This window comes from Orcinus orca, chromosome 14 (genome assembly GCF_937001465.1).
Source record: "Orcinus orca chromosome 14, mOrcOrc1.1, whole genome shotgun sequence".
NCBI classification, from domain to species: Eukaryota; Metazoa; Chordata; class Mammalia; order Artiodactyla; family Delphinidae; genus Orcinus; species Orcinus orca.
The window spans coordinates 42,882,230-42,906,864 of record NC_064572.1 but is presented as its reverse complement, the minus strand read 5'-3'; the positions used below and the strand labels follow the sequence as shown (position 1 = coordinate 42,906,864).

The 24,635-nt window shown below is 46.0% G+C and overlaps 1 protein-coding gene across 1 annotated transcript in view; it reads left to right on the top strand.

Moving 5' to 3' along the window:
* The window catches only part of LOC125960986 (anthrax toxin receptor-like), an 89,542-nt gene extending 65,147 nt beyond the window's left edge, over window positions 1-24,395 (top strand). The window contains exons 13-18 of the mRNA XM_049696880.1: window positions 16,978-17,130; window positions 17,181-17,844; window positions 18,428-18,466; window positions 19,612-19,686; window positions 21,112-21,189; window positions 23,834-24,395. Of these exons, the coding sequence (XP_049552837.1) occupies window positions 16,978-17,130; window positions 17,181-17,844; window positions 18,428-18,466; window positions 19,612-19,686; window positions 21,112-21,134 (954 nt within the window). The 3' untranslated portion in view covers window positions 21,135-21,189; window positions 23,834-24,395. The remainder of the gene's footprint in view (window positions 1-16,977; window positions 17,131-17,180; window positions 17,845-18,427; window positions 18,467-19,611; window positions 19,687-21,111; window positions 21,190-23,833) is intronic.
* The last annotated feature ends 240 nt before the right edge of the window (window positions 24,396-24,635 follow it).

Here is a 24,635-nt window from a genome sequence, read left to right as displayed (position 1 = left end):
TGGGAAGGAAATACAAAAAAGGGCAGATGTATGTATACAAATAGCTGATTCACTCTGCTATACAGCAGAAACTAACACAACATTGTAAAGCAACTATACTCCAATTAAAAAAATGCACTGAAGATGTAACTATAATACCTGAAATCATACAACTCCTAGAAGAAAACACAGGCAGAATATTCTTTGACACAAATTGTAGCAATACCTTTTTGGACCTGTCGCCTAAGGCAAAGGAAACAAAATCAAAGATAAACAAATGGGACCAAATTAAACTTATAACCTTTTGCACACCAAAAGAAACTATTGACAAAATGAAAAGAGAACCTACTGAATGGGAGGAAATATTTGCAAATGATATGACTGATGAGTCAATATCCAAAATATATAAATAGCTCAAACACTTCAGTATCCAAAAAAAAACCGGTTAAAACATGGGCAGAAGACCTGAATAGACATTTTTCCATAGAAGATATACAGATAGCCAACAGCTATATAAAAAGATGCTCAACATCACTAATCATGCAAGTCAAAACCACAATAAGATATCATCTCACACTTGTCGAAATGGCTCTTATCAAATGTTGGCCAGGATGTGGAGAAAAGGGAACCCCAGTATACTGGGGTATTGGTGGGAATGTATTGCACCAAAAATTGGTGCAGCCACTAGAGAAAACAGTATGGAGATTCCTCAAAAATGTAAAAATAGAATTACCATATGATCCAGCAATTCCACTACTGGATATATATCTGAAGAAAAAAAAACACTAATTTGAAAAGATACATGAACCCCAACATTCACAGCAGCATTATTTATAATAGACAAGATATGGAAGCAACATAAGTGTCCATCACAGATGAAGAGATAGAAAAGATGTGGAAAGAACGCAAGGCGGGCCTCAGGCTGGTGCAACGTCACGCCGGCCTCTGCCGCCGCAGGCTCGGCCCGCACTCCGCGCCCCTCCCTCCCCGCGACCTGAGTGAGCCAGAGCCCCCGAATCAGCAGCTCCTTTAACCCCGTCCTGTCTGAGCGAAAAACAGATGCCCTCCGGCGACCTACACGCCGAGGCAGGACCAAATCCAAAGCTGAACCCCGGGAGCTGTGAGAACAAAGAAGAGAAAGGGAAATCTCTCCCAGCAGCCTCAGAAGCAGCGGATTAAATCTCCACAATCAACTTGATGAACCCTGCATCTGTGGAATACATGAATAGACAACGAATCATCCCAAATTAAGGAGGTGGACTTTGAGAGCAAGATTAATGATTTTTTCCCCTTTTCCTCTTTTTGTGAGTGTGTATGTGTATGCTTCTGTGTGAGATTTTGTCTGTATAGCTTTGCTTGCAACATTTGTCCTAAGGTTCTATCCGTCTGTTGTTTTTTTTTTAATAATTATTTTTTAATTTAATAACTTTATTTTATTTTACTTTACCTTCTTTCTTTCCTTCCTTCCCTCATTCCTCCCTCCCTCCCTCCCTCCTTTCTTCCTTCCTTTCTTTCTTTCTTTCTTTCTTTCTTTCTTTCTTTCTTTCTTCCTACTTCTACTAATTCTTTCTCTCTACATTTTCTCCCTTTTATTCTGAGCCGTGTGGATGAAAGGCTCTTGGTGCTCCAGCCAGGAGTCAGTGCTGTGCCTCTGAGGTGGGAGAGCCAACTTCAGGATACTGGACCACAAGAGACCTCCCAGCTCCACATAATATCAAACGGCGAAAATCTCCCAGAGGTCTCCATCTCAACACCAGCACCCAGCTTCACTCAACGACCAGCAAGCTACAGTGCTGGACACCGTCTCCCAAACAACTAGCAAAACAGGAACACAGGGCTTCCCTGGTGGCGCAGTGGTTGAGAGTCCTCCTGCCAATGCAGGGGACATGGGCTCGTGCCCCGGTCCGGGAAGATCCCACATGCCGCAGAGCGGCTGGGCCCGTGAGCCATGGCCGCTGAGCCTGTGCGTCCGGAGCCTGTGCTCCGCAGCGGGAGAGGCCACAACAGTGAGAGGCCCGCATACAGCAAAAAAAAAAAAAAACAGGAACACAACCCCACCCAATAGCAGAGAGGCTGCCTAAAATCATAATAAGGCCACAGACACCCCAAAACACACCACCAGACATGGACCTGCCACCAGAGTACAAGATCCAACTTCACCCACCAGAACACAGGCACTAGTCCCCTCCACCAGGAGGCCTACACAACCCACTGAACCACCTTAGCCACTGGGGACAGACATCAAAAACAACGGGAACTACGAACCTGCAGCCTGCGAAAAGGAGACCCCAAACACAGTAAGATAAGCAAAATGAGAAGACAGAAAAACACACAGCAGATGAAGGAGCAAGATAAAAACCAACCAAACCTTACAAATGAAGAGGAAATAGGCAGTCTACCTGAAAAAGAATTCAGAATAATGATAGTAAAGATGATCCAAAATCTTGGAAATAGAATAGAGAAAATGCAAGAAACATTTAACAAGGACATAGAAGAACTAAAGAGGAAACAAACAATGATGAACAACACAATAAATGAAATGGAAAATACTCTAGATGGGATCAAAAGCAGAATAACTGAGGCAGAAGAACAGATAAGTGACCTGGAAGATAAAATAGTGGAAATAACTACTGCAGAGCAGAATAAAGAAAAAAGAATGAAAAGAACTGAGGACAGCCTCAGAGACCTCTGGGACAACATTAAACGCACCGACATTCGAATTATAGGGGTTCCAGAAGAAGAAGAGAAAAAGAAGGGACTGAGAAAATATTTGAAGAGATTATAGTTGAAAACTTCCTTAATATGGGAAAGGAAATAGTTAATCCAGTCCAGGAAGCACAGAGAGTCCCACACAGGATAAATCCAAGGAGAAAAACGCCAAGACACATATTAATCAAACTGTCAAAAATTAAATACAAAGAAAGCATATTAAAAGCAGCAAGGGAAAAACAACAAATAACACACAAGGAAATCCCCATAAGGTTAACAGCTGATCTTTCAGCAGAAACTCTGCAAGCCAGAAGGGAGTGGCAAGACATACTGAAAGTGATGAAGGAGAAAAACCTGCAACCAAGATTACTCTACCCAGCAAATATCTCATTCAGATTTGATGGAGAAATTAAAACCTTTACAGACAAGCAAAAGCTGAGAGAGTTCAGCACCACCAAACCAGCTTTACAACAAATGCTAAAGGAACTTCTCTAGGCAAGAAACACAAGAGAAGGAAAAGACCCACAGTAACAAACCCAAAACAATTAAGAAAATGGGAATAGGAACATACATATGGATAATTACCTTAAATGTAAATGGATTAAATGCTCCCACCAAAAGACACAGATTGGCTGAATGGATACAGAAACAAGACCCATATATATGCTGTCTACAAGAGACCCACTTCAGACCTAGAGACACATACAGACTGAAAGTAAGGGGATGGAAAAAGATATTCCATGCAAATGGAAACCAAAAGAAAGCTGGAGTAGCAATTCTCATATCAGACAAAATAGACTTTAAAATAAGGACTATTAAAAGAGACAAAGAAGGACACTACATAATGATCAAGGGATCGATCCAAGAAGAAGATATAACAATTGTAAATATTTATGCACCCAACATAGGAGCACCTCAATACATAAGGCAAATACTAACAGCCATAAAAGGCAAAATCGACAGTAACACATTCATAGTAGGGGACTTTAACACCACATTTTCACCAATGGACAGATCATCCAATAGGAAAATAAATAAGGAAACACAAGCTTTAAATGATACATTAAACAAGATGGACTTAATTGATATTTATAGGACATTCCATCCAAAAACAACACAATACACATTTTTCTCAAGTGCTCATGGAACATTCTCCAGGATAGATCATATCTTGGGTCACAAATCAAGCCTTGGTAAATTTAAGAAAATTGAAATTGTATCAAGTATCTTTTCTGACCACAACGCCATGAGACTAGATATCAATTACAGGAAAAGATCTGTAAAAAATACAAACACATGGAGGCTAAACAATACACTACTTAATAATGAAGTGATCACTGAAGAAATCAAAGAGGAAATCAAAAAATACCTAGAAACAAATGACAATGGAGACACAACGACCCAAAACCTGTGGGATGCAGCAAAAGCAGTTCTAAGGGGGAAGTTTATAGCAATACAAGCCCACCTTAAGAAGCAGGAAACATCTAGAATAAACAACCTAACCTTGCACCTCAAGCAATTAGAGAAAGAAGAACAAAAAAACCCCAAAGCTAGCAGAAGGAAAGAAATCATAAAAATCAGATCAGAAATAAATGAAAAAGAAATGAAGGAAACAATAGCAAAGATCAATAAAACTAAAAGCTGGTTCTTTGAGAAGATAAACAAAATAGATAAACCACTAGCCAGACTCATCAAGAAAAATAGGGAGAAGACTCAAATCAATAGAATCAGAAATGAAAATGGAGAGGTAACAACTGACACTGCAGAAATAAAAGAGATCATGAGAGATTACTACAAGCAACTCTATGCCAATAAAATGGACAATCTGGAAGAAATGGACAAATTCTTAGAAATGCACAACCTGCCGAGACTGAACCAGGAAGAAATAGAAAATATGAACAGACCAATCACAAGCACTGAAATTGAAACTGTGATTAAAAATCTTCCAACAAAGAAAAGCCCAGGACCAGATGGCTTCACAGGCGACTTCTATCAAACATTTAGAGAAGAGCTAACACCTATCCTTCTCAAACTCTTCCAAAATATAGCAGAGGGAGGAACACTCCCAAACTCCTTCTACGAGGCCACCATCACCTTGATACCAAAACCAGGCAAGGATGTCACAAAGAAGGAAAACTACCGACCAATATCACTGATGAACATATATGCAAAAATCCTCAACAAAATACTAGCAAACAGAATCCAACAGCACATTAAAAGGATCATACACCATGATCAAGTGGGGTTTATTCCAGGAATGCAAGGATTCTTCAATATACGCAAATCTATCAATGTGATAAACCATATTAACAAATTGAAGGAGAAAAACCATATGATCATCTCAATAGATGCAGAGAAAGCTTTTGACAAAATTCAACACCCATTTATGATAAAAACCCTGCAGAAAGTAGGCATAGAGGGAACTTTCCTCAACATAATAAAGGCCATATATGACAAGCCCACAGCAAACATCATCCTCAATGGTGAGAAACTGAAAGCATTTCCACTAAGATCAGGAACAAGACAAGGGTGCCCACTCTCACCACTCTTATTCAACATAGTTTTGGAAGTTTTAGCCACAGCAGTCAGAGAAGAGAAGGAAATAAAAGGAATCCAAATCGGAAAAGAAGAAGTAAAGCTGTCACTGTTTGCAGATGACATGATCCTATACATAGAGAATCCTAAAGATGCTACCAGAAAACTACTAGAGCTAATCAATGAATTTGGTAAAGTGGCAGGATACAAAATTAATGCACAGAAATCTCTGGCATTCCTATACAATAATGATGAAAAATCTGAAAGTGAAATCAAGAAAACACTCCCATTTACCATTGCGACAAAAAGAATAAAATATCTAGGAATAAACCTACCTAAGGAGACAAAAGACCTGTATGCAGAAAATTATAAGACACTGATGAAAGAAATTAAAGATGATACAAATAGATGGAGACATATACCATGTTCTTGGATTGGAAGAATCAACATTGTGAAAATGACTCTACTACCCAAAGCAATCTATAGATTCAATGCAATCCCTATCAAACTACCACTGGCATTTTTCACAGAACTAGAACAAAAAATTTCGCAATTTGTATGGAAACACAAAAGACCCCGAATAGCCAAAACAATCTTGAGAACAAAAAAAGGAACTGGAGGAATCAGGCTCCCTGACTTCAGACTATACTACAAAGCTACAGTTATCAAGACGGTATGGTACTGGCACAAAAACAGAAAGATAGATCAATGGAACAGGATAGAAAGCCCAGAGATAAACCCATGCACATATGGACACCTTATCTTTGATAAAGGTGGCAGGAATGTACAGTGGAGAAAGGACAGCCTCTTCAATAAGTGGTGCTGGGAAAACTGGACAGGTACATGTAAGAGTATGAGATTAGATCACTACCTAACACCATACACAAAAATAAGCTCAAAATGGATTAAAGACCTAAATATAAGGCCAGAAACTATCAAACTGTTAGAGGAAAACATAGGCAGAACACTCTATGACATAAATCACAGCAAGATTCTTTCTGACCCACCTCCTAGAGTAATGGAAATAAAAACAAAAATAAACAAATGGGACCTAATGAAACTTCAAAGCTTTTGCACAGCAAAGGAAACCACAAACAAGACCAAAAGACAACCCTCAGAATGGGAGAAAATATTTGTAAATGAAGCAAGTGACAAAGGATTAATTTCCAAAATTTACAAGCAGCTCATGCAGCTCAATAACAAAAAAACAAACAACCGAATCCAAAAATGGGCAGAAGACCTAAATAGACATTTCTCCAAAGAAGATATACAGACTGCAAACAAACACATGAAAGAATGTTCAACATCATTAATCATTAGAGAAATGCAAATCAAAACTACAATGAGATATCATCTCACACCAGTTAGAATGGCCATCATCAAAAAATCTAGAAACAATAAATGCTGGAGAGGGTGTGGAGAAAAGGAAACCCTCTTGCACTGCTGGTGGGAATGTGAATTGGTTCAGCCACTATGGAGAACAGTATGGAGGTTCCTTAAAAAACTACAAATAGAACTACCATATGACCCAGCAATCCCACTACTGGGCATATACCCTGAGAAAACCGAAATTCAAAAAGAGTCATGTACCAAAATGTTCATTGCAGCTCTATTTACAATAGCCAGGAGATGGAAACAACCTAAGTGCCCATCATCGGATGAATGGATAAAGAAGATGTGGCACATATATACAATGGAATATTACTCAGCCATTAAAAGAAACGAAATGGAGCTATTTGTAATGAGGTGGATAGACCTAGAGTCTGTCATACAGAGTGAAGTAAGCCAGAAAGAAAAAGACAAATACCGTACGCTAACACATATATATGGAATTTAAGAAAAAAAAATGTCATGAAGAACCTAGGGGTAAGGCAGGAATAAAGACGCAGACCTCCTAGAGAACGGACTTGAGGTTATGGGGAGGGGGAAGGGTGAGCTGTGATGGGGCGAGAGAGAGTCATGGACATATACACACTAACAAATGTAGTAAGGTAGATAGCTAGTGGGAAGCAGCCGCATGGCACAGGGATATTGACTCGGTGCTTTGTGACAGCCTGGAGGGGTGGGATAGGGAGGGTGGGAGGGAGGGAGACGCAAGAGGGAAGAGATATGGGAACATATGTATATGTATAACTGATTCACTTTGTTATAAAGCAGAAACTAACACACCATTGTAAAGCAATTATACCCCAATAAAGATGTTAAAAAAAAAATTAAATACAAAGAAAGCATATTAAAAGCAGCAAGGGAAAAACAACAAATAACACACAAGGAAATCCCCATAAGGTTAACAGCTGATCTTTCAGCAGAAACTCTGCAAGCCAGAAGGGAGTGGCAAGACATACTGAAAGTGATGAAGGAGAAAAACCTGCAACCAAGATTACTCTACCCAGCAAATATCTCATTCAGATTTGATGGAGAAATTAAAACCTTTACAGACAAGCAAAAGCTGAGAGAGTTCAGCACCACCAAACCAGCTTTACAACAAATGCTAAAGGAACTTCTCTAGGCAAGAAACACAAGAGAAGGAAAAGACCCACAGTAACAAACCCAAAACAATTAAGAAAATGGTAATAGGAACATACATATCGATAATTACCTTAAATGTAAATGGATTAAATGCTCCCACCAAAAGACACAGATTGGCTGAATGGATACAGAAACAAGACCCATATATATGCTGTCTACAAGAGACCGACTTCAGACCTAGAGACACATACAGACTGAAAGTAAGGGGATGGAAAAAGATATTCCATGCAAATGGAAATCAAAAGAAAGCTGGAGTAGCAATTCTCATATCAGATAAAATACACTTTAAAATAAAGACTATTAGAAGAGACAAAGAAGGACACTACATAATGATCAAGGGAACGATCCAAGGAGAAGCTATAACAATTGTAAATATTTATGCACCCAACATAGGAGCACCTCAATACATAAGGCAAATACTAACAGCCATAAAAGGCAAAATCGACAGTAACACATTCATAGTAGGGGACTTTAACACCACATTTTCACCAATGGACAGATCATCCAATAGGAAAATAAATAAGGAAACACAAGCTTTAAATGATACATTAAACAAGATGGACGTAATTGATATTTATAGGACATTCCATCCAAAAACAACAGAACACATTTTTCTCAAGTGCTCATGGAACATTCTCCAGGATAGATCATATCTTGGGTCACAAATCAAGCCTTGGTAAATTTAAGAAAATTGAAATTGTATCAAGTATTTTTTCCGACAAGAACGCCATAAGACTAGATATCAATTACAGGAAAAGATCTGTAAAAAATACAAACACATGGAGGCTAAACAATACACTACTTAATAACGAAGTGATCACTGAAGAAATCAAAGAGGAAATCAAAAAATACCTAGAAACAAATGACAATGGAGACATGACGGCCCAAAACCTATGGGTTGCAGCCAAAGCAGTTTTAAGAGGGAAGTTTATAGCAATACAAGCCCACCTTAAGAAACAGGAAACTTCTCAAATAAACAACCTCACCTTGCACCTAAAGCAATTAGAGAAAGAAGAACAATAAAAACCCAAAGTTAGCAGAAGGAAAGAAATCATAAAGATCAGATCAGAAATAAATGAAAAAGAAATGAAGGAAATAGCAAAGATCAATAAAACTAAAAGTTGGTTCTTTGAGAAGATAAACAAAATAGATAAACCATTAGCCAGACTCATCAAGAAAAAAAGGGAGAAGACTCAAATCAATAGAATTAGAAATGAAAAAGAAGTAACAACTGACACTGCAGAAATACAAAAGATCATGAGAGATTACTACAAGCAACTCTATGCCAATAAAATGGACAACCTGGAAGAAATGGACAAATTCTTAGAAATGCACAGCCTGCAAAGACTGAACCAGAAAGAAATAGAAAATATGAACAGATCAATCACAAGCACTGAAATTGAAACTGTGATTAAAAATCTTCCAACAAACAAAAACCCAGGACCAGATGGCTTCACAGGTGAATTCTATCAAACATTTAGAGAAGAGCTAACACCTATCCTTCTCAAACTCTTCCAAAATATAGCAGAGGGAGGAACACTCCCAAATTCATTCTACGAGGCCACCATCACCTTGATACCAAAACCAAACAAGGATGTCACAAAGAAAGAAAACTACAGGCCAATACCACTGATGAACATAGATGCAAAAATCTTCAACAAAATACTAGCAAACAGAATCCAACAGCACATTAAAAGGATCATACACCATGATCAACTGGGGTTTATTCCAGGAATGCAAGGATTCTTCAAAATACACAAATCAATCAATGTGATACACCATATTAACAAATTGAAGGAGAAAAACCATATGATCATCTCAATAGATGCAGAGAAAGCTTTTGACAAAATTCAACACCCATTTATGATTAAAAAAACCCTGCAGAAAGTAGGCATAGAGGGAACTTTCCTCAACATAATAAAGGCCATATATGACAAACGCACAGCCAACATCATCCTCAATGGTGAAAAACTGAAAGCATTTCCACTAAGATCAGGAACAAGACAAGGTTGCCCACTCTCATCACTCTTATTCAATATAGTTTTGGAAGTTTTAGCCACAGCAATCAGAAAAGAAAAAGAAATAAAAGGAATCCAAATCGGAAAAGAAGAAGTAAAGCTGTCACTGTTTGCAGATGGCATGATACTATACATAGGGAATCCTAAAGATGCTACCAGAAAACTACTAGAGCTAATCAATGAATTTGGTAGAGTTGCAGGATACAAAATTAATGCACAGAAAACTCTGGCATTCCTATACACTAATGATGAAAAATCTGAAAGTGAAATGAAATCACTCCCATTTACCATTGCAACAAAAAGAATAAAATATCTAGGAATAAACCTACCTAAGGAGACAAAAGACCTGTATGCAGAAAACTATTAGACACTGATGAAAGAAATTAAAGATGATACAAATAGATGGAGAGATATACCATGTTCTTGGATTGGAAGAATCAACATTGTGAAAATGACTCTACTACACAAAGCAATCTACAGATTCAATGCAATCCCTATCAAACTACCACTGGCATTTTTCACAGAACTAGAACAAAAAATTTCACAATTTGTATGGAAACACAAAAGACCCCAAATAGCCAAAGCAATCTTGAGAACGAAAAATGCAGCTGGAGGAATCAGGCTCCCTGATTTCAGACTATACTACAAAGCTACAGTAATCAAGACAGTATGGTACTGGCACAAAAACAGAAAGATAGATCAATGGAACAGGATAGAAAGCCCAGAGATAAACCCACGCACATATGGTCAACTTATCTTTGATAAAGGAGGCAGGAATGTACAGTGGAGAAAGGACAGCCTCTTCAATAAGTGGTGCTGGGAAAACTGGACAGGTACATGTAAAAGTATGAGATTAGATTACTCCCTAACACCATACACAAAAATAAGCTCAAAATGGATTAAAGACCTAAATGTAAGGCTATCAAACTCTTAGAGGAAAACATAGGCAGAACACTCTATGACATAAATCACAGCAGGATCCTTTTTGACCCAGCTCCTAGAGAAATGGAAATAAAAACAAAAATAAACAAATGGGACCTAATGAAACCTCAAAGCTTTTGCACAGCAAAGGAAACCATAAACAAGACCAAAAGACAACCCTCAGAATGGGAGAAAATATTTGCAAATGAAGCAAGTGACAAAGGATTAATTTCCAAAATTTACAAGCAGCTCATGCAGCTCAATAACAACAAAAAAAAAAAACCCAATCCAAAAGTGGGCAGAAGACCTAAATAGACATTTCTCCAAAGAAGATATAGAGTGCCAACAAACACATGAAAGAATGGTCAGCATCATTAATCATTAGAGAAATGCAAATCAAAACTACAATGAGATATCATCTCACACCAGTCAGAACAGCCATCATCAAAAAATCTAGAAACAATAAATGCTGGAGAGGGTGTGGAGAAAAGGGAACACTCCTTCACTGCTGGTGGGAATGTGAATTGGTACAGCCACTATGGAGAATAGTATGGAGGTTCCTCAAAAAAAACTACAAATAGAACTATATGACCCAGCAATCCCACTACTGGGCATATACCCTGAGAAAACAATAATTCAAAAAGAGTCATGTACCAAAATGTTCATTGCAGCTCTATTTACGATAGCCCGGAGATGGAGACAACCTAAGTGCCCATCATCGGATGAATGGATAAAGAAGATATGGCACATATATATAATGGAATATTATTCAGCCATAAAAAGAAACAAAATTGAGCTATTTTTAATGAGGTGGATAGACCTAGAGTCTGTCATACAGAGTGAAGTAAGTCAGAAAAAGAAAGACAAATACCATATGCTAACACATATATATGGAATTTAAGAAAAAAAAATGTCATGAAGAACCTAGGGGTAAGACAGGAATAAAGACACAGACCTACTGGCGAACGGACTTGAGGATATGGAGAGGGGGAAGGGTGAGCTGTGACAAAGCGAGAGAGAGGCATGGACATATATACACTACCAAACGTAAGGTAGATAGCTAGTGGGAAGCAGCCGCATAGCACAGGGATATCAGCTCAGTGCTTTGTGACCACCTGGAGGGGTGGGATAGGGAGGGTGGGAGGGAGGGAGAGGGAAGAGATATGGGAACATATGTATATGTATAACTGATTCACTTTGTTATAAAGCAGAAACTAATACACCATTGTAAAGCAATTATACCCCAATAAAGATGTTGAAAAATAAAATAAAATAAAATAAAAACAAACCCAAAACATGTAGTCTAGGCTCACAAGGAGCTCAAAATCAAACAGAAGAGGCAATCTACATTTAAAAAAAAAAAAAAAGATGTGGTATATATTACTCAAGAAATATTACTCAGCCATAAAAAATAATGCAATTCTATAATTTGCAACAACATGGATGGACTTACAGGGTATTTATGCTAAGTGAAATAAGTCAGACAGAGAAAGAAAATACTGTTGTGTTATCACTTACACATGGAATCTAAAAAATAAAATAAATGATTGAATGTCACAAAACAGAAACAGACTCATAGATGTAGAGAACAAACCAGTGTTTGCCAGCGGGAAGAGGGAAGCAGGGAGGAGCAAGATCCAGGGGTAGGGGATTAAGAGGTAAAAACTGCTGTGCATAAAATAAATAAGCTACAGTTTATCTTGTACAGCACAAGGAATATAGCCAATATTTTGTAATAACTTTAAATGCAGTATAATCTATGAAAAATTTTAAATCACTATGCTATACTCCTGAAACTAGTATAATATTATAGATATATAAAAAAACTATACTTCAATTAAAAGAAAAAAAAGAGGGCTTCCCTGGTGGCACAGTGGTTGGGAGTCCGCCTGCCGATGCAGGGGACGCGGGTTCGTGCCCCGGTCCGGGAAGATCCCACATGCCGCAGACCGGCCGGGCCCGTGAGCCATGGCCGCTGAGCCTGCGTGTCCAGAGCCTGTGCTCCGCAACGGGAGAGGCCACAACAGTGAGAGGCCCGCGTACCACAAAAAAAAGAAAGGAAAAGAAAAAAAGAAAGCTCCTGTGCAGCCAGCCATGCCTTCCTTGGCCCTCAGTACACGAGGTGCCTGCGTCACCTCACTCTCCCTGCTCTGTGAACACTGTGGAGATTACACCACACTTCCTCGTGATTTTTTCACACTAATCCCAATCACCCTACCCCTCAGACACAAATCCTTCCCCTGAAATAAAGTTGGTGATTACTTTAAATATCAGCACCAATGAGGGGAGCACAGTTCAGAAGTTCTTAGCTAATCTGACAACTCAGTTATGGCCGAAAGCTGGTCACGTGGAAGGGGACCATCTGTGCGGAACAGGCCTGACCTGTGGCCACTGTCAGGGTGTGAAAAGATTTAGGGCTCAGGAGAGGAGAAGGTTCCACAGCTACTAATTATAGACTGAGCCTCCGGAGTGCCACCTCCCAGCTCCCATAAAGTTACAGAACAAGCACGAACACAGAAGCCCTGTTCCCCTCAGGCTTCCCTGTGTCCATAAATGTCACCACCACCCACCCAGGCGCTCTGCTCACTAACCTGCACGTCGTCCTTGACTCCTCTTTGCTCTCATCCCACATCCAGTCCACCTGCAGGCCCTGCTACCTCTGTGTCCAAACTTACCCGAACCTGGCCAGCCACGCGACAGGCTCATTGAACTTAGAATAAAGCCCAAACCCCTTCTCAGGGCCCACGACGCCCCGCCCCCTCTCCTCACTCACCTCTTTCCCACAACAAGCTCAGCTAGTTATGCCTCAGGCCTCAGAACAGGTGCCTACAGCCCGGACCCTCTTCCCCAGACTTTTCCCTACCTTTCCCCTCATCTGGTTTCAGCTCCAGGAACACCGCCGCAGTGAGACCTTATCTTTAATGGGAATTTTCAATAACATACAGAAGTAGCAAAACTTGTTAATGCCCTTGAAGCAGCCTTCCCCTTCTTTCAGTAATTACCAATCCTGGCCAATCTGGTTTTGATGATACTCTCACCATTGATTATTGTGAAGCAAATCCCAGACATCCCATCATGTCCTGTATAAATATTTCACTTTCTCTTAAAGAGAAATTGAGTCTCTAAAGGACAGAACAGGTCACCTGCTCCTAAGCAGCTGTCCCTTCCCCTCCCTTCTCTAACCTGTCCCTTGCTTTCTGATGTCACTGCACTTTTCACTCTGGCATTTATTTTGTTCATTGTTTCTTACTTTATTGTCTGTCTCCCTCTCCAGTCCCGCAGCTGTCAGGTCCTTGAGAGCAGGGCCTCTGCTTGCCTTGTTCCCATTAAATACCAGGGCTTTTTATAACAACTATAAATGGAGTACAACTTTTAAAAAGTGTGAATCACAGTATTGTACACTTGTAATTTAGGAAATATTGTGTATCAACTGTACTTAAATAAAGTTTAAAATACCAAAATACCAGAGCTCTGCACAGCACTTGACACATAGTACATTTCAGAAGAAGGCAGAGGAGAGAAGCTGCTTCTGCCAAAGTGGCAAGTCTGCTTCCAAGGCAGACAGAAGGAGAGGGGCGGATGGGTGGACAAGTCCACTGACATTCTTCCCACGTGGTTTTCTTTTAGATAAAGCAGCCACCTTTGTGAATCAAGAAAAATTAATTTGCCCAGGACATACATTTGACAAGGCTGGACAGTAAGTATTACGCTTGGGGGCCATTTGAGCCAAGAATATCAGAAGCCACCTCTGCTGGGGCAGCACATGTCTGTCTCTGGGAGGGCTCAGGGCATCCTCCGCAACTGCCCTGGTTGACAATCCCCCGAGGTGCTCAGGGGTCCGCGGTGGCCCAGGCTCTGCTGAGGAGGGCAGGATGTGGGAGATGGTGTGCCCCAGGGCTGGTACCTTTGCTCCAGGCAGCTTTCCCAAGTGAAGCCAACATACCGTGTACATACAGAGGAGTCGGGATGGTGCCACCATACAGCCATCCCTGGTCACTTCACTCCTGGTCTTGAGGGCATCTGACCCCATGCAGGGCTCCTCACTGCCTGGTCAGCCCTCATTGCAGAGGTCAATCTCATGGTGCCTGGGGATGAACGTCCCCTACCCCTGCTGTCTGCTCTCTGGTAGCCCTGAATGGCTGACGTTCAAAGTCATTTCCATGAGGAGAGCTGTGTGCTATGGACTGAGTCAAGCGCAAGAACTGTGTCTATTCGATCTGGTGGTTACCCTCTAACTTTCTGTGCTTTAGGGAGGTCTCAATTGATTACAGCCTGGACAATGGTGTCACCTTCACAGGCGAAGATATGAAAATTGCCAGCAGGGACTGTGTGAATGACAAGGTAAGCCTGAGCCTCCCTCAGTGGATGGAGGCAGAGACATCCTGGGGAGATGAGGTGAGGGGAGCAAAGTCCCTGGGGAAGGCAGAGCACGTAGCTTATGAGACAGGCATCTCGGGCAGCACCTCACAGCCAGACAGGTGCCCTTAGCCCTTCATCAGGTTGGTAAAATTCATTGCAAATTCTTCTACAAGAGCACCGAGGTTTCAGGCAGCTGTCCAGGTCTTGCAGAATCTCTGCTCTCTCTGTGAACCAAGTATCATTGAAGGTATGTGGAAGGGACCAATTCGAGCTCTAATCAGAGTTCAGAAACAGTGCTGAGGCTCTGCCCACCCTGGACCCAGCTTGCCTCCTCCCCTGGCCTCGGCCTTGTGGTGGGGAGCTCAAGGCTCCATCCTGGATTCCAGCCGGAGTGAGCGGGAGAGGCTGCGGCACTGTGTACTAGGGGACAAGGTCCAGGGACTCTGGGACACCTGGGCCCTCCAAATCAGGGTCCCCGGCACAGGGGTCTGGAGAGTGGGAGCAGCTGTGACCATGCATTGCCAGGGTGTGTTTGCACTGCGCTGGTGTAGCAGTGGGCAGGGCTCTGGACCCTCTCATGACCATCACAGCCCTGGCCTCCCACACCTGTTTGGGGAACACCGGCTGTCACTTTGCAGATGTCATCAACCTCCCTGCGGCCACTCCTCCTTTCTCGTGCTCCTCAGTTGCCCCTCTCCACTAATTGGCTCTGACCTGTGCAGGGGGACTCTCCCCTCTGTTGCTGGGAAGCTGGCAGGGCCGGTGGGAAGGGCGGGGCTCAGCTCAGGGAGAGGAAGCTGCGAACAAAGTGCTGCTCCCAGGGGCCCTCTTTTCCCAGCTCCACAGCATCCGGGTCCCTTAGCCTGGGGCAGCCCGCCATGGGGGACAGAGCACGTTAGCCTAGAGTGAGGTTTCCCTGGGAGAAGGGACGCGTGTGCCTAATGCCACCGCCCTTGTGTCCAGTCCCAGCTGGTGAGGGTTACCGCAGTGTGACGATCCCCTGCGTGTCTGTCTCCGCTGGTCCCTGCACAACCACCTCTGGACCCGAGATTAACCTCCACGTTTCCCAGCAGGAGTCCCGCCACCGGATGGCCCCCGTCCACAGGCACATTGAGAACTCGGGAGCCACCCGTGACTCCGGGCCCAGCACAGGGTCACCCTCAGTCCCACTCGGCCTCTCCTTTCAGCCTCCCTGTTTCCTGGGCACAGGTTCTCTCTGCCCTCTTCCCCCCCTGCTTCTCTCAAGCAGAGGCTTGATGTAGGGAAGGGCTGGGCAGCGCGGGTCCACAGATGCAGCACACATGCCCTTATTATGCACAACAACAGGAGAACAGAGCCCGTTCCTTAATCCCCCACGTGGACCTGGCCTGTGCGTGGGCTTTCTACAGCCGCTCTCTAACGCTCTCAAGTGCCCGCTCACTTCCTCACTCCACATGTGCAGACGGAGGCTCCGAGAGAGGGAGTAGCTTGGCCCGAGGTTGCAGAGCAGGGAAGTAGGGGAGGGAGGCTACGGGGAGGTGAGCAGGGTGTCCTGCCTCTGCTCTTGCACCCACACCTCTCTGGGGCCACAAAGCCCCTCCCTCACCAATCTGTGGTCGTAGCATTTTGTGGTCCTTACAAAGCCCCTGTGCTCTCAGCCAAGGCAGGCAGTGAGGGCTGGGCTGTCACTCCTTGGAGGACTGGGCTTCCTTGACAGGGCCCCGGGGAGGGTCTCGGAACAGGGCCAGTGCTGGGGTCTGTGGCCCAGGGCTCCACAGTGGCTCTCTGGGTACCAGCCATGATCTCCTCTCCCCACTGTGATCCCTCTGGATGAGGCAACCTGAGGAGAAGGGGAACTGTGAGGTCTGGTGTGGGAAGTGGATATTGGGTTCACGGGAAGAGATCACCCAGGCCAACCCCAGGACATTGGCATGTGTGCCCTGTACAGCAGGAGACTGTCCCAACTACAACCAGAGTGACCACAGTGCCTACCACGGTCAGGACCAGGAGGACGACAACAAGGAGGATGACAACGAAGACCACAGTGCCTACCACTGTCAGGACCAGGAGGACGACAACGAAGACCACAGTGCCTACCACTGTCAGGACCAGGAGGATGACAACGAAGACCACAGTGCCTACCACTGTCAGGACCAGGAGGACGACAACAATGACAACGAAGACCACAGTGCCTACCACTGTCAGTACCAGGAGGACGACAACAATGACAACGAAGACCACAGTGCCTACCACTGTCAGTACCAGGAGGACGACAACGATGACAACGAAGACCACAGTGCCTACCACTGTCAGGACCAGGAGGACGACAACGATGACAACGAAGACCACAGTGCCTACCACTGTCAGTACCAGGAGGACGACAACGAAGACCACAGTGCCTACCACTGTCAGTACCAGGAGGACGACAATGAAGACCACAGTGCCTACCACTGTCAGTACCAGGAGGACGACAACGAAGACCACAGTGCCTACCACTGTCAGGACCAGGAGGACGACAACAAGGACGACGACAACAACGATGACAATGAAGACCACAGTGCCTACCACTGTCACCATGACAACAACTACCGTGACAACTGTTGCCACAACAACCACAGTGACTACAGTTGTCACAACAACCACAGTGACTACAGTTGTCACAACAACCACAGTGACTACAGTTGTCACAACAACCACAGTGACTACAGTTATCACCCAGAGCACAATTCCCAACAATCCTCTCTTGTACCCTACACTCATCCCGTCCCTGGTCGTGATACCGTTGCTGCTTGTCTGCATCTGCTGCTGCAAGAGGGTGAGTGACCCTTGCCCGCACAGCCTGCATCCAGCCCTCACCGACCCCTGAGGGACCAGCCCCATGCCTGCCCCATGATTCTGCCTGTGGCCAGGTTCCATCAGCTCTGGAGTCCTCACACTAGCAAACAAGGCACAGACTCTGTCCTCCCATCCCAGGCATAGACACACCCTGGGCTTCTAGGGGGCCACCTGCTTCATGCTTTCACCTTCACAGGGAGTTGGACTGTCATCCCAGAGGGCTGGGAGGCAGGGAGGGCTGCAGGGGGAGGGAGGGAAGGGGAGAGGAGGAGGGGTGTGGGGAGTGTTCTCTTGTCTTCATATGATGTCAGGGCTGCGGCTGAAAACTCTACCAGGGACCAGGGGCCTTAGTCTGCCTGTCTCCCCCTTGACCCTCCACGGAGGTACCGATTCCCCTTTGATGACTGAGGAGCCTGAGGCTCAGGGAGGCACCTAGGTTGACACCCCAAAGCCCATGTTTGATCCCTTACTGCTGCCGAGCAGGGTCCTCTCCTGTCTGCATAGCTGAGCCAGAGCCTTCCATGCCCCTTCCAGCCAGTGTTTATGTCTCTTTAACATCCTAGATCGTCAAGGAGCCACCACCAGCCCAGAAACCAGAAAAAGTAAGTGGTGTGTTTCGTTGTGATGTTGTCAGCATACTTGATGCACACACAACCTGCAGAGAGAGGCCCTCTGACATGTATGGGGAGATGCCCTCCCCCGCCCCTCCAGCTCCCACCTACCTGGGCAGAGAGAGGTGGCAGAAAGAAGAGGGTGACAGAGGGCAGGGAGGGACCCCAGAGAGGACCTGAGACTCACAAAATGTCACCCGGACAACACGGTTCCCCACCTCCGAAGACAGCCTGAACCAGGGCCTTTATCACTGAATCAGCAACATGGGGTAGCCTATTTCAGGAACAGCTATGATCCCTCCTGATATAAATGGGCTTTTTCTCAATTCCCAAAAGACTCTTTGTAGACTGATTCTTCCCAGGACTGGCACAAGCATTTGGAAAAGGATCCCCAGGTTTCAGGGACCTGGTCGCCCTCCCTGGGCTCTGATGTATGCTGGGCTCCATTTCCTTGGCCTTCATCCCTGGCTCATGTCGGGGTGAGGGTCTTGGCAGGGTTGGCCTTTAGGGACCGGGGACTGGGGAGGGTGGAGGGAGTCCTAACCTGACTTTGAGCTGTTGGGGACTAGGGCAGGTGAGCACAGGGACCAAGGGTCAGGTAAGGAGGCTGGCGCTGACCCGGGGTAGGGGCCCAACCCAGGGCCCATAACAAGTAGTTAGAGCAGGGGTGCCGTGTCGAGGCAGGGGGACCTGGGCCTGAGATCTGGTGGGAAACAGGGTCACTGCCTGGGCTGACGTCTACACTGGCTGCAGTGTGGCCTGGGGAGGCTGGATCTGCCAGAGTTGGGTGAATACAGCCCTGTCACCTGCTAATGCCCACACCCCTGCCAGCCTCCGTCACATGGCACAGCCTCACGCCCAGCTTCTCCTGCAAGGGTGGCTGCCAGGAACCAAGGGGACAGGATAGAGTTTGTTGATGTTTGGAGAAGAGCCATCTTTGTAAACCAAAAGGAGTTGGTGTGTTTTTCACATGGAGGCCACTCTCCTACGTGCCTGGCGCTGCTCATTTGTCCTTGATTCTCCAGCAAACATTTGCTGACTCGCCAGTACTTGACAGGTGCTGGGGCAACAGATGTCATGTGTCTGCACCCAGGAGCTGCCAGACAAGAAAGACTGCAATTTTTTTCTCTTTCTAGAAGCCATGCCCTGTACAGACCAGGGTGATTGTCTCCTGCTGTGGGTGCCAAGAAGACAGGATGAAACAGATGGAGGTGACAAGCACCCTTAGGAAGGGAGGGATGAGCCCCTCAAGGCTGGAGGTTTGGAGGAGGGGGAGCCAGTTCAATGCACACAGACTTGGGCCTAAAACACCTGGCTTGGATGGAGATGAGCTTTATGGGCTCTGGTCTCCCACCTCTCGGTGACAGAGAACAACCAGAGACCCTCCCGACCCTATGGCCCAGGGGAGGACAAAGAGCTGAAGGCTCAGGTGCCCCCTGCCTCCAGGCAGTCCCAGCACCAGGGACCTCGCCTTGGGATGGGCCCAGGATTCTGCATGTTGGGGGCTGACTCACAGCCGGCCAATTCCTGATTCTCAGAGTTGTCATCAGCTCTGGCAATCTCCTGGGTTTCAATGGCCAGTGGCTGCATGAGTGAAAACATGTAATGACAAACAGACACACACCAGTCAGGGGGGAAAAAAATGAAAAAGAAAAGAAACTTCTGAGCCAAGATCTTACCAGCATTAAACTACCCGGGAGTGCCTACGGCTCCTGTCTGCTCAGTGAGGGAGGGAGACAGCTCACTGCATTGTCCTTGAGGCCCCTGAGATGGGGTGACAAGGGCCACATGGAGGAGGGGGAGTCACTTCCCTCCCCCAGGTGACTGAGACCCCAGCTGGCAGGGGGCTGAGAGATGACAGGGACGAAGAGGGTCCCAGGTGGCCAGTCTGAGGAAGGAAGACCCCACCATCTCTGGGTTCAACTTTGCCCTCCTCCCCCTGGTCCTGCCTCTGTCGCTGTGGGATCCATTGGTCCTCCTGGGAGCTTCAAATGGCAGCCGGAGGGCGGGCCCCGCATCTCCCCTGAGAGTCAGTGTGAGGGCACGGAGAAGACAGAGCTCACCTTCCAGAGAGGGACGAAGCACCTGCCAGGGGCTCGTTCCTGCCTCAGGCCCGGCCCCACCTTCCGCCCACACCACGTCCACGTTTTCACCGGTTCTTTGGTTTCCTCATCTCTCTCTTTCCCCCGTTTCAGGACCCTTCCCCCTGAGCAGGGACTGGGACTCTTCCCTGCCTTCTCCCTCTGAGCCCCCCAAAAGCAGGCCCTCTTCCCTCTTCTTCAGGCTCCTGCCCAGTCCCCATGCCCCCCTCACCTTGCTCATTGAGGACCTCTCCTTGGCTACTGCATGTCTCCTCCAAACTTTGACACTTTTTTCAAAAGTAGCCCCGACCTCTCCTCCTACACCAAAAGTACCGATTTGTTCCAGAACCCAAAACAATCTGTGACCCACAGTGACGAGCTCCCAACAAACACAGAAGACTTTTAAGCCCCCTGCCCCAGGTGATGGCTGCAGTGCTGTCTCAGCCAGTTTGTGGGGACACAGCCCTGGGAAGCCATGGGAGACAGAGGGGACACCACCCATCTGGACGCAGTGTCTGTGCCTGTAGCTTCCTCACAACCACATCTGCTTTTCAGGGAAAACTGGATACTTTTTATGACTTTGTCCAGCGCTGCAGCCAGCTGCCATTGATGTGGTGTCCACCCAGGGACATGGTAAGCAGGGCACAGGGATGCTCCCCGTGGGCTGGGGTCTTGCTTTTGCCCTTGATAGTTGCCTCCGGGACTGTGGGTCAGAAAGCCCTGTCCGGGCATCTGCCGAGAGGAACGCCCAAGGCGTGGAGACCTGGAGCTCATGAGCCTCCAGACGATTCTCAACATGGTGCCCGTGCATTTCCCCTGCGTCCTCGTCTCAAGGATGTCAGGACCTTTCTTCTCCAGAGCAATGCCCAGCAATTCCAATCTTAAGCGAAAAGGGCTGGAGAGGCCTGTTGGACTCCCGTCCATCGTCCCTCCCCACTGCCTACCTGACCCTGTGGGACTGCTGGCTGCACCCCATCCATGAGACCCTCCTGGGCTGCTCACTCAGCTGCAGGAGTGGCAGAGGACATGGTGACACCCCCTCCCCAATGTTGTCTGGTCAACACTGACTGGTTTTACCAGGTAGTAAAGATGCCCTCCTTGTGTCAGTGCCTGTGACAGCGGGGAGAAGCCCAATTTCTCCACTTGTCATCCTTGTTATTTAATAATAATAATGATAGATAATTTTATTGTGTCCTTTCTGTGGGTCATTCCTCAAGAACTTTACATGTTTTCACTGCTTTAATCCTCCCAGTGAATGTACAGGTAGATACTACTGTACTGGTAGATCCCAGCTCTATGGAGGCGGGTGTGACCCACAGAGAGGCTGAGTGACTTGTCCCAGCTCACAAAGGATGGGAGCAGCAGAGCGGGACTTTAATTCTGAGCCTGGCTCCACCCTTCTCACTGCTCTGCCCCCCATTCGGGTCAGCACTCATGGTCTCATGATGGTTACCCGCAAACCATCAGAGAGCTGCCCTTCTCAGGCCTCCAGATCTGAAGAGGACCTTGCTCCTGGTTCTCTTGGGAAGCACCTGCCTGGGCATCATATTCCTGGGTGTCCCCATTATCAGACCTTTTGTACAGACCGGGCCAGGGGCCTGGAGGATGTTGCAGTCCCACGATCTATAGTGAGGTCTGTACTGACCACATTCACTGAATCAGGAAAACACTGGCTCTTGGTGGCTGGACAGGTGGGCATTTAGAAGCTCTGGATAGGCCTGAAAGCCTCTGGACACTGCTGGTGACACACCTGAGGCATGCTCACACCCAGCAGAGACACTGTCTGGTGACAGTGGTGTCGGGGCTCCTTCTGCAGCTGGGCTCCCGGCTCTGGGTGTGAATCGAGCTCTGAGCCCCAGCCTTGCTTGCACAGAAGCCCCATTCTCCACCTGTCTCTAGACAGCTCTCTAGACACTTGAAAGTCATGAATATCTCAGTGAGGGCCTGTTTGGCCAGATCAGAATCTGTGAGAGTGACAGTTAAGCTGAGAAATAACTGATAAAAATAAATCCAGAGAGGTCCTTCCAAATGGAGGAAACAGCCAGTGTGTATGCCCTGGGGCTGTAGGGCTTGCTGAATTGAAAGGCTCGAAATCAAGTACTGTCCTCATCAATCCAATGGTAAAGATGTTCACAAGATACCCACTGTCACCACATAGGGTGTGGGGGACAGAGGCACACCAGTCCTGCAGGTCAGAGTGTTGCAAGGGCACCAAATCCAGTTGTTCCACTGCATGTGGTCCACACACACTGAGCCCTCTGATCATGAATGAATGAATGGGCACTTCTAGTTACACATGCTCCTGTGTAGAGGCTTTAGGTCATTTCTGTGACACAAGGAGGCATTTTGGATCTGACAATATAGGGCACAGAAATCTGCTTTGCGGGGCACTGGGCAGGGATGGGGAAAGGTCCCTTTGGCATTTTCAGGAGTGACTGTAGGAAAGTACTGACTTCAACCTGTTACTACATCTGCGAAGTTAGTCTAGTTTCTGAAACGCTCCAAGCCTTACCTTTTTTTGACAAAAACAGGGATAAAATAATAAAATGCCACTGAAGAAATAATGCAGTTATGAAGAATGCTAGGTCAATTTTTGCTGAGGCTAAGAAAGTGTCCAGGTGAGTCCGAATAACCCAGAGTCCAGAGGTCCTGGAGTCCCATTGACAGATCCAGTCCAGGGCTGCCCAGAGATGCTGTCAGCTGGTCAGTGTGCTCACCACCCTCCCTGTGGTGCTGCAGACAGGTTATGGTGTCCCAAAGGGTCTGCATCAATCTCTACCCAAACCAAGGGGTCTGTATGTGCTGCTGCCTCCAGAGCCCATCACCCATCTGAGGGCACCATCACCTGCCCTTGCACTGTGGACTCAACCCCAGCCTGAGGGTTGTAGTGAGAACCCATCCCTTTGGCACATACTCACCAAGAGAGCCTGGGCAATGCTGGGGCTACAATGGCAATAAGCCCTTGTCCTTGCTAACCAGGCTCCCAGTGCAGAGGGGAGCAGGCAAGTTCAACACCAGAGCAAAGGGAGTCCAGAGTCAGAACAACGGGGCTCCATAGGGAAGGGAGGGCAGATGTCCAATATCTGAACAGAATCTAGTATTAGGAGCGCAGGCTGGAGGCCGGCACCTAGGGAGAGGAAGGGCATCAACAAAGGCGCACCCTGGGGATCCTGACAGGTACTGAGCCTAATCCCCTTGAGCCAAGGAAACCACAGCCTTCTGCTCCCAATTCCAATGGCTTCTCAGTAACCTTCTCTCTCTACTCTTCTTCACACAGGGGAGGTGCATCAACTTCACCTTAATGAATCCCCACTGCACACAAATGTTCTGCGGCCCAAAGATCTGCCTTCAACCCAGCCAGGAGTGCTTCCCCCTCAGTAGCTGCTGTTCACATGGTCAACATCTCCCACCCATATGCTCTCAGTCACTCTCCAGGATGCTGCCGCTGATCCCTCGTACTGCCTGGAAGCTCTGCAGAAGTACTTTGTCACTCCCACCCCCGTAGCCCAACATCTAAAGCACCAAAACACAAAATTGTTAAGAGCCCCTTTTGTACTGAATTGGACACATATATTGTGTTTGGGTTTCCAGTCAAAAGGAGTTGGGATTTGTTGTTGATTAGCAAGAGAGTTTGTTACCTGGTGAGCACTGCTCCACTGTATGAGATGCAGCTATACTGCTCCTGCCAGAACAAAGCACCCTGGTGTCCTGTGGATGTAGACATGATGAGTCTCATTCCCCACAGACAGGTCTTCATCTGTCACCATGGGTTGAGATACGTGGGGTTTTAGCCAAAATATGCTCTTTCCAAAAAGCCCAAAATATCTTTGATGTATGAATATAGTCGGGTGTCCATTACTCACTTGCTGTTACTTAATCTCCTGGGCAAGTTACTTAATCTCCCTGTGCTTCAAATTCTCACTGAAAAGAGGGATTATGGTGTCTCCTCTACAGGGTGCCATGAGGGTGACAGTAACTGCTACAGTATGCTCAGAACAGGGCCAGGTCACTTGTAAAGACTCAGGGGCCCAGTAGTTAATGTCTTCCTCCTCTGCCCCAGGGAGGGAGAGGATGATGAG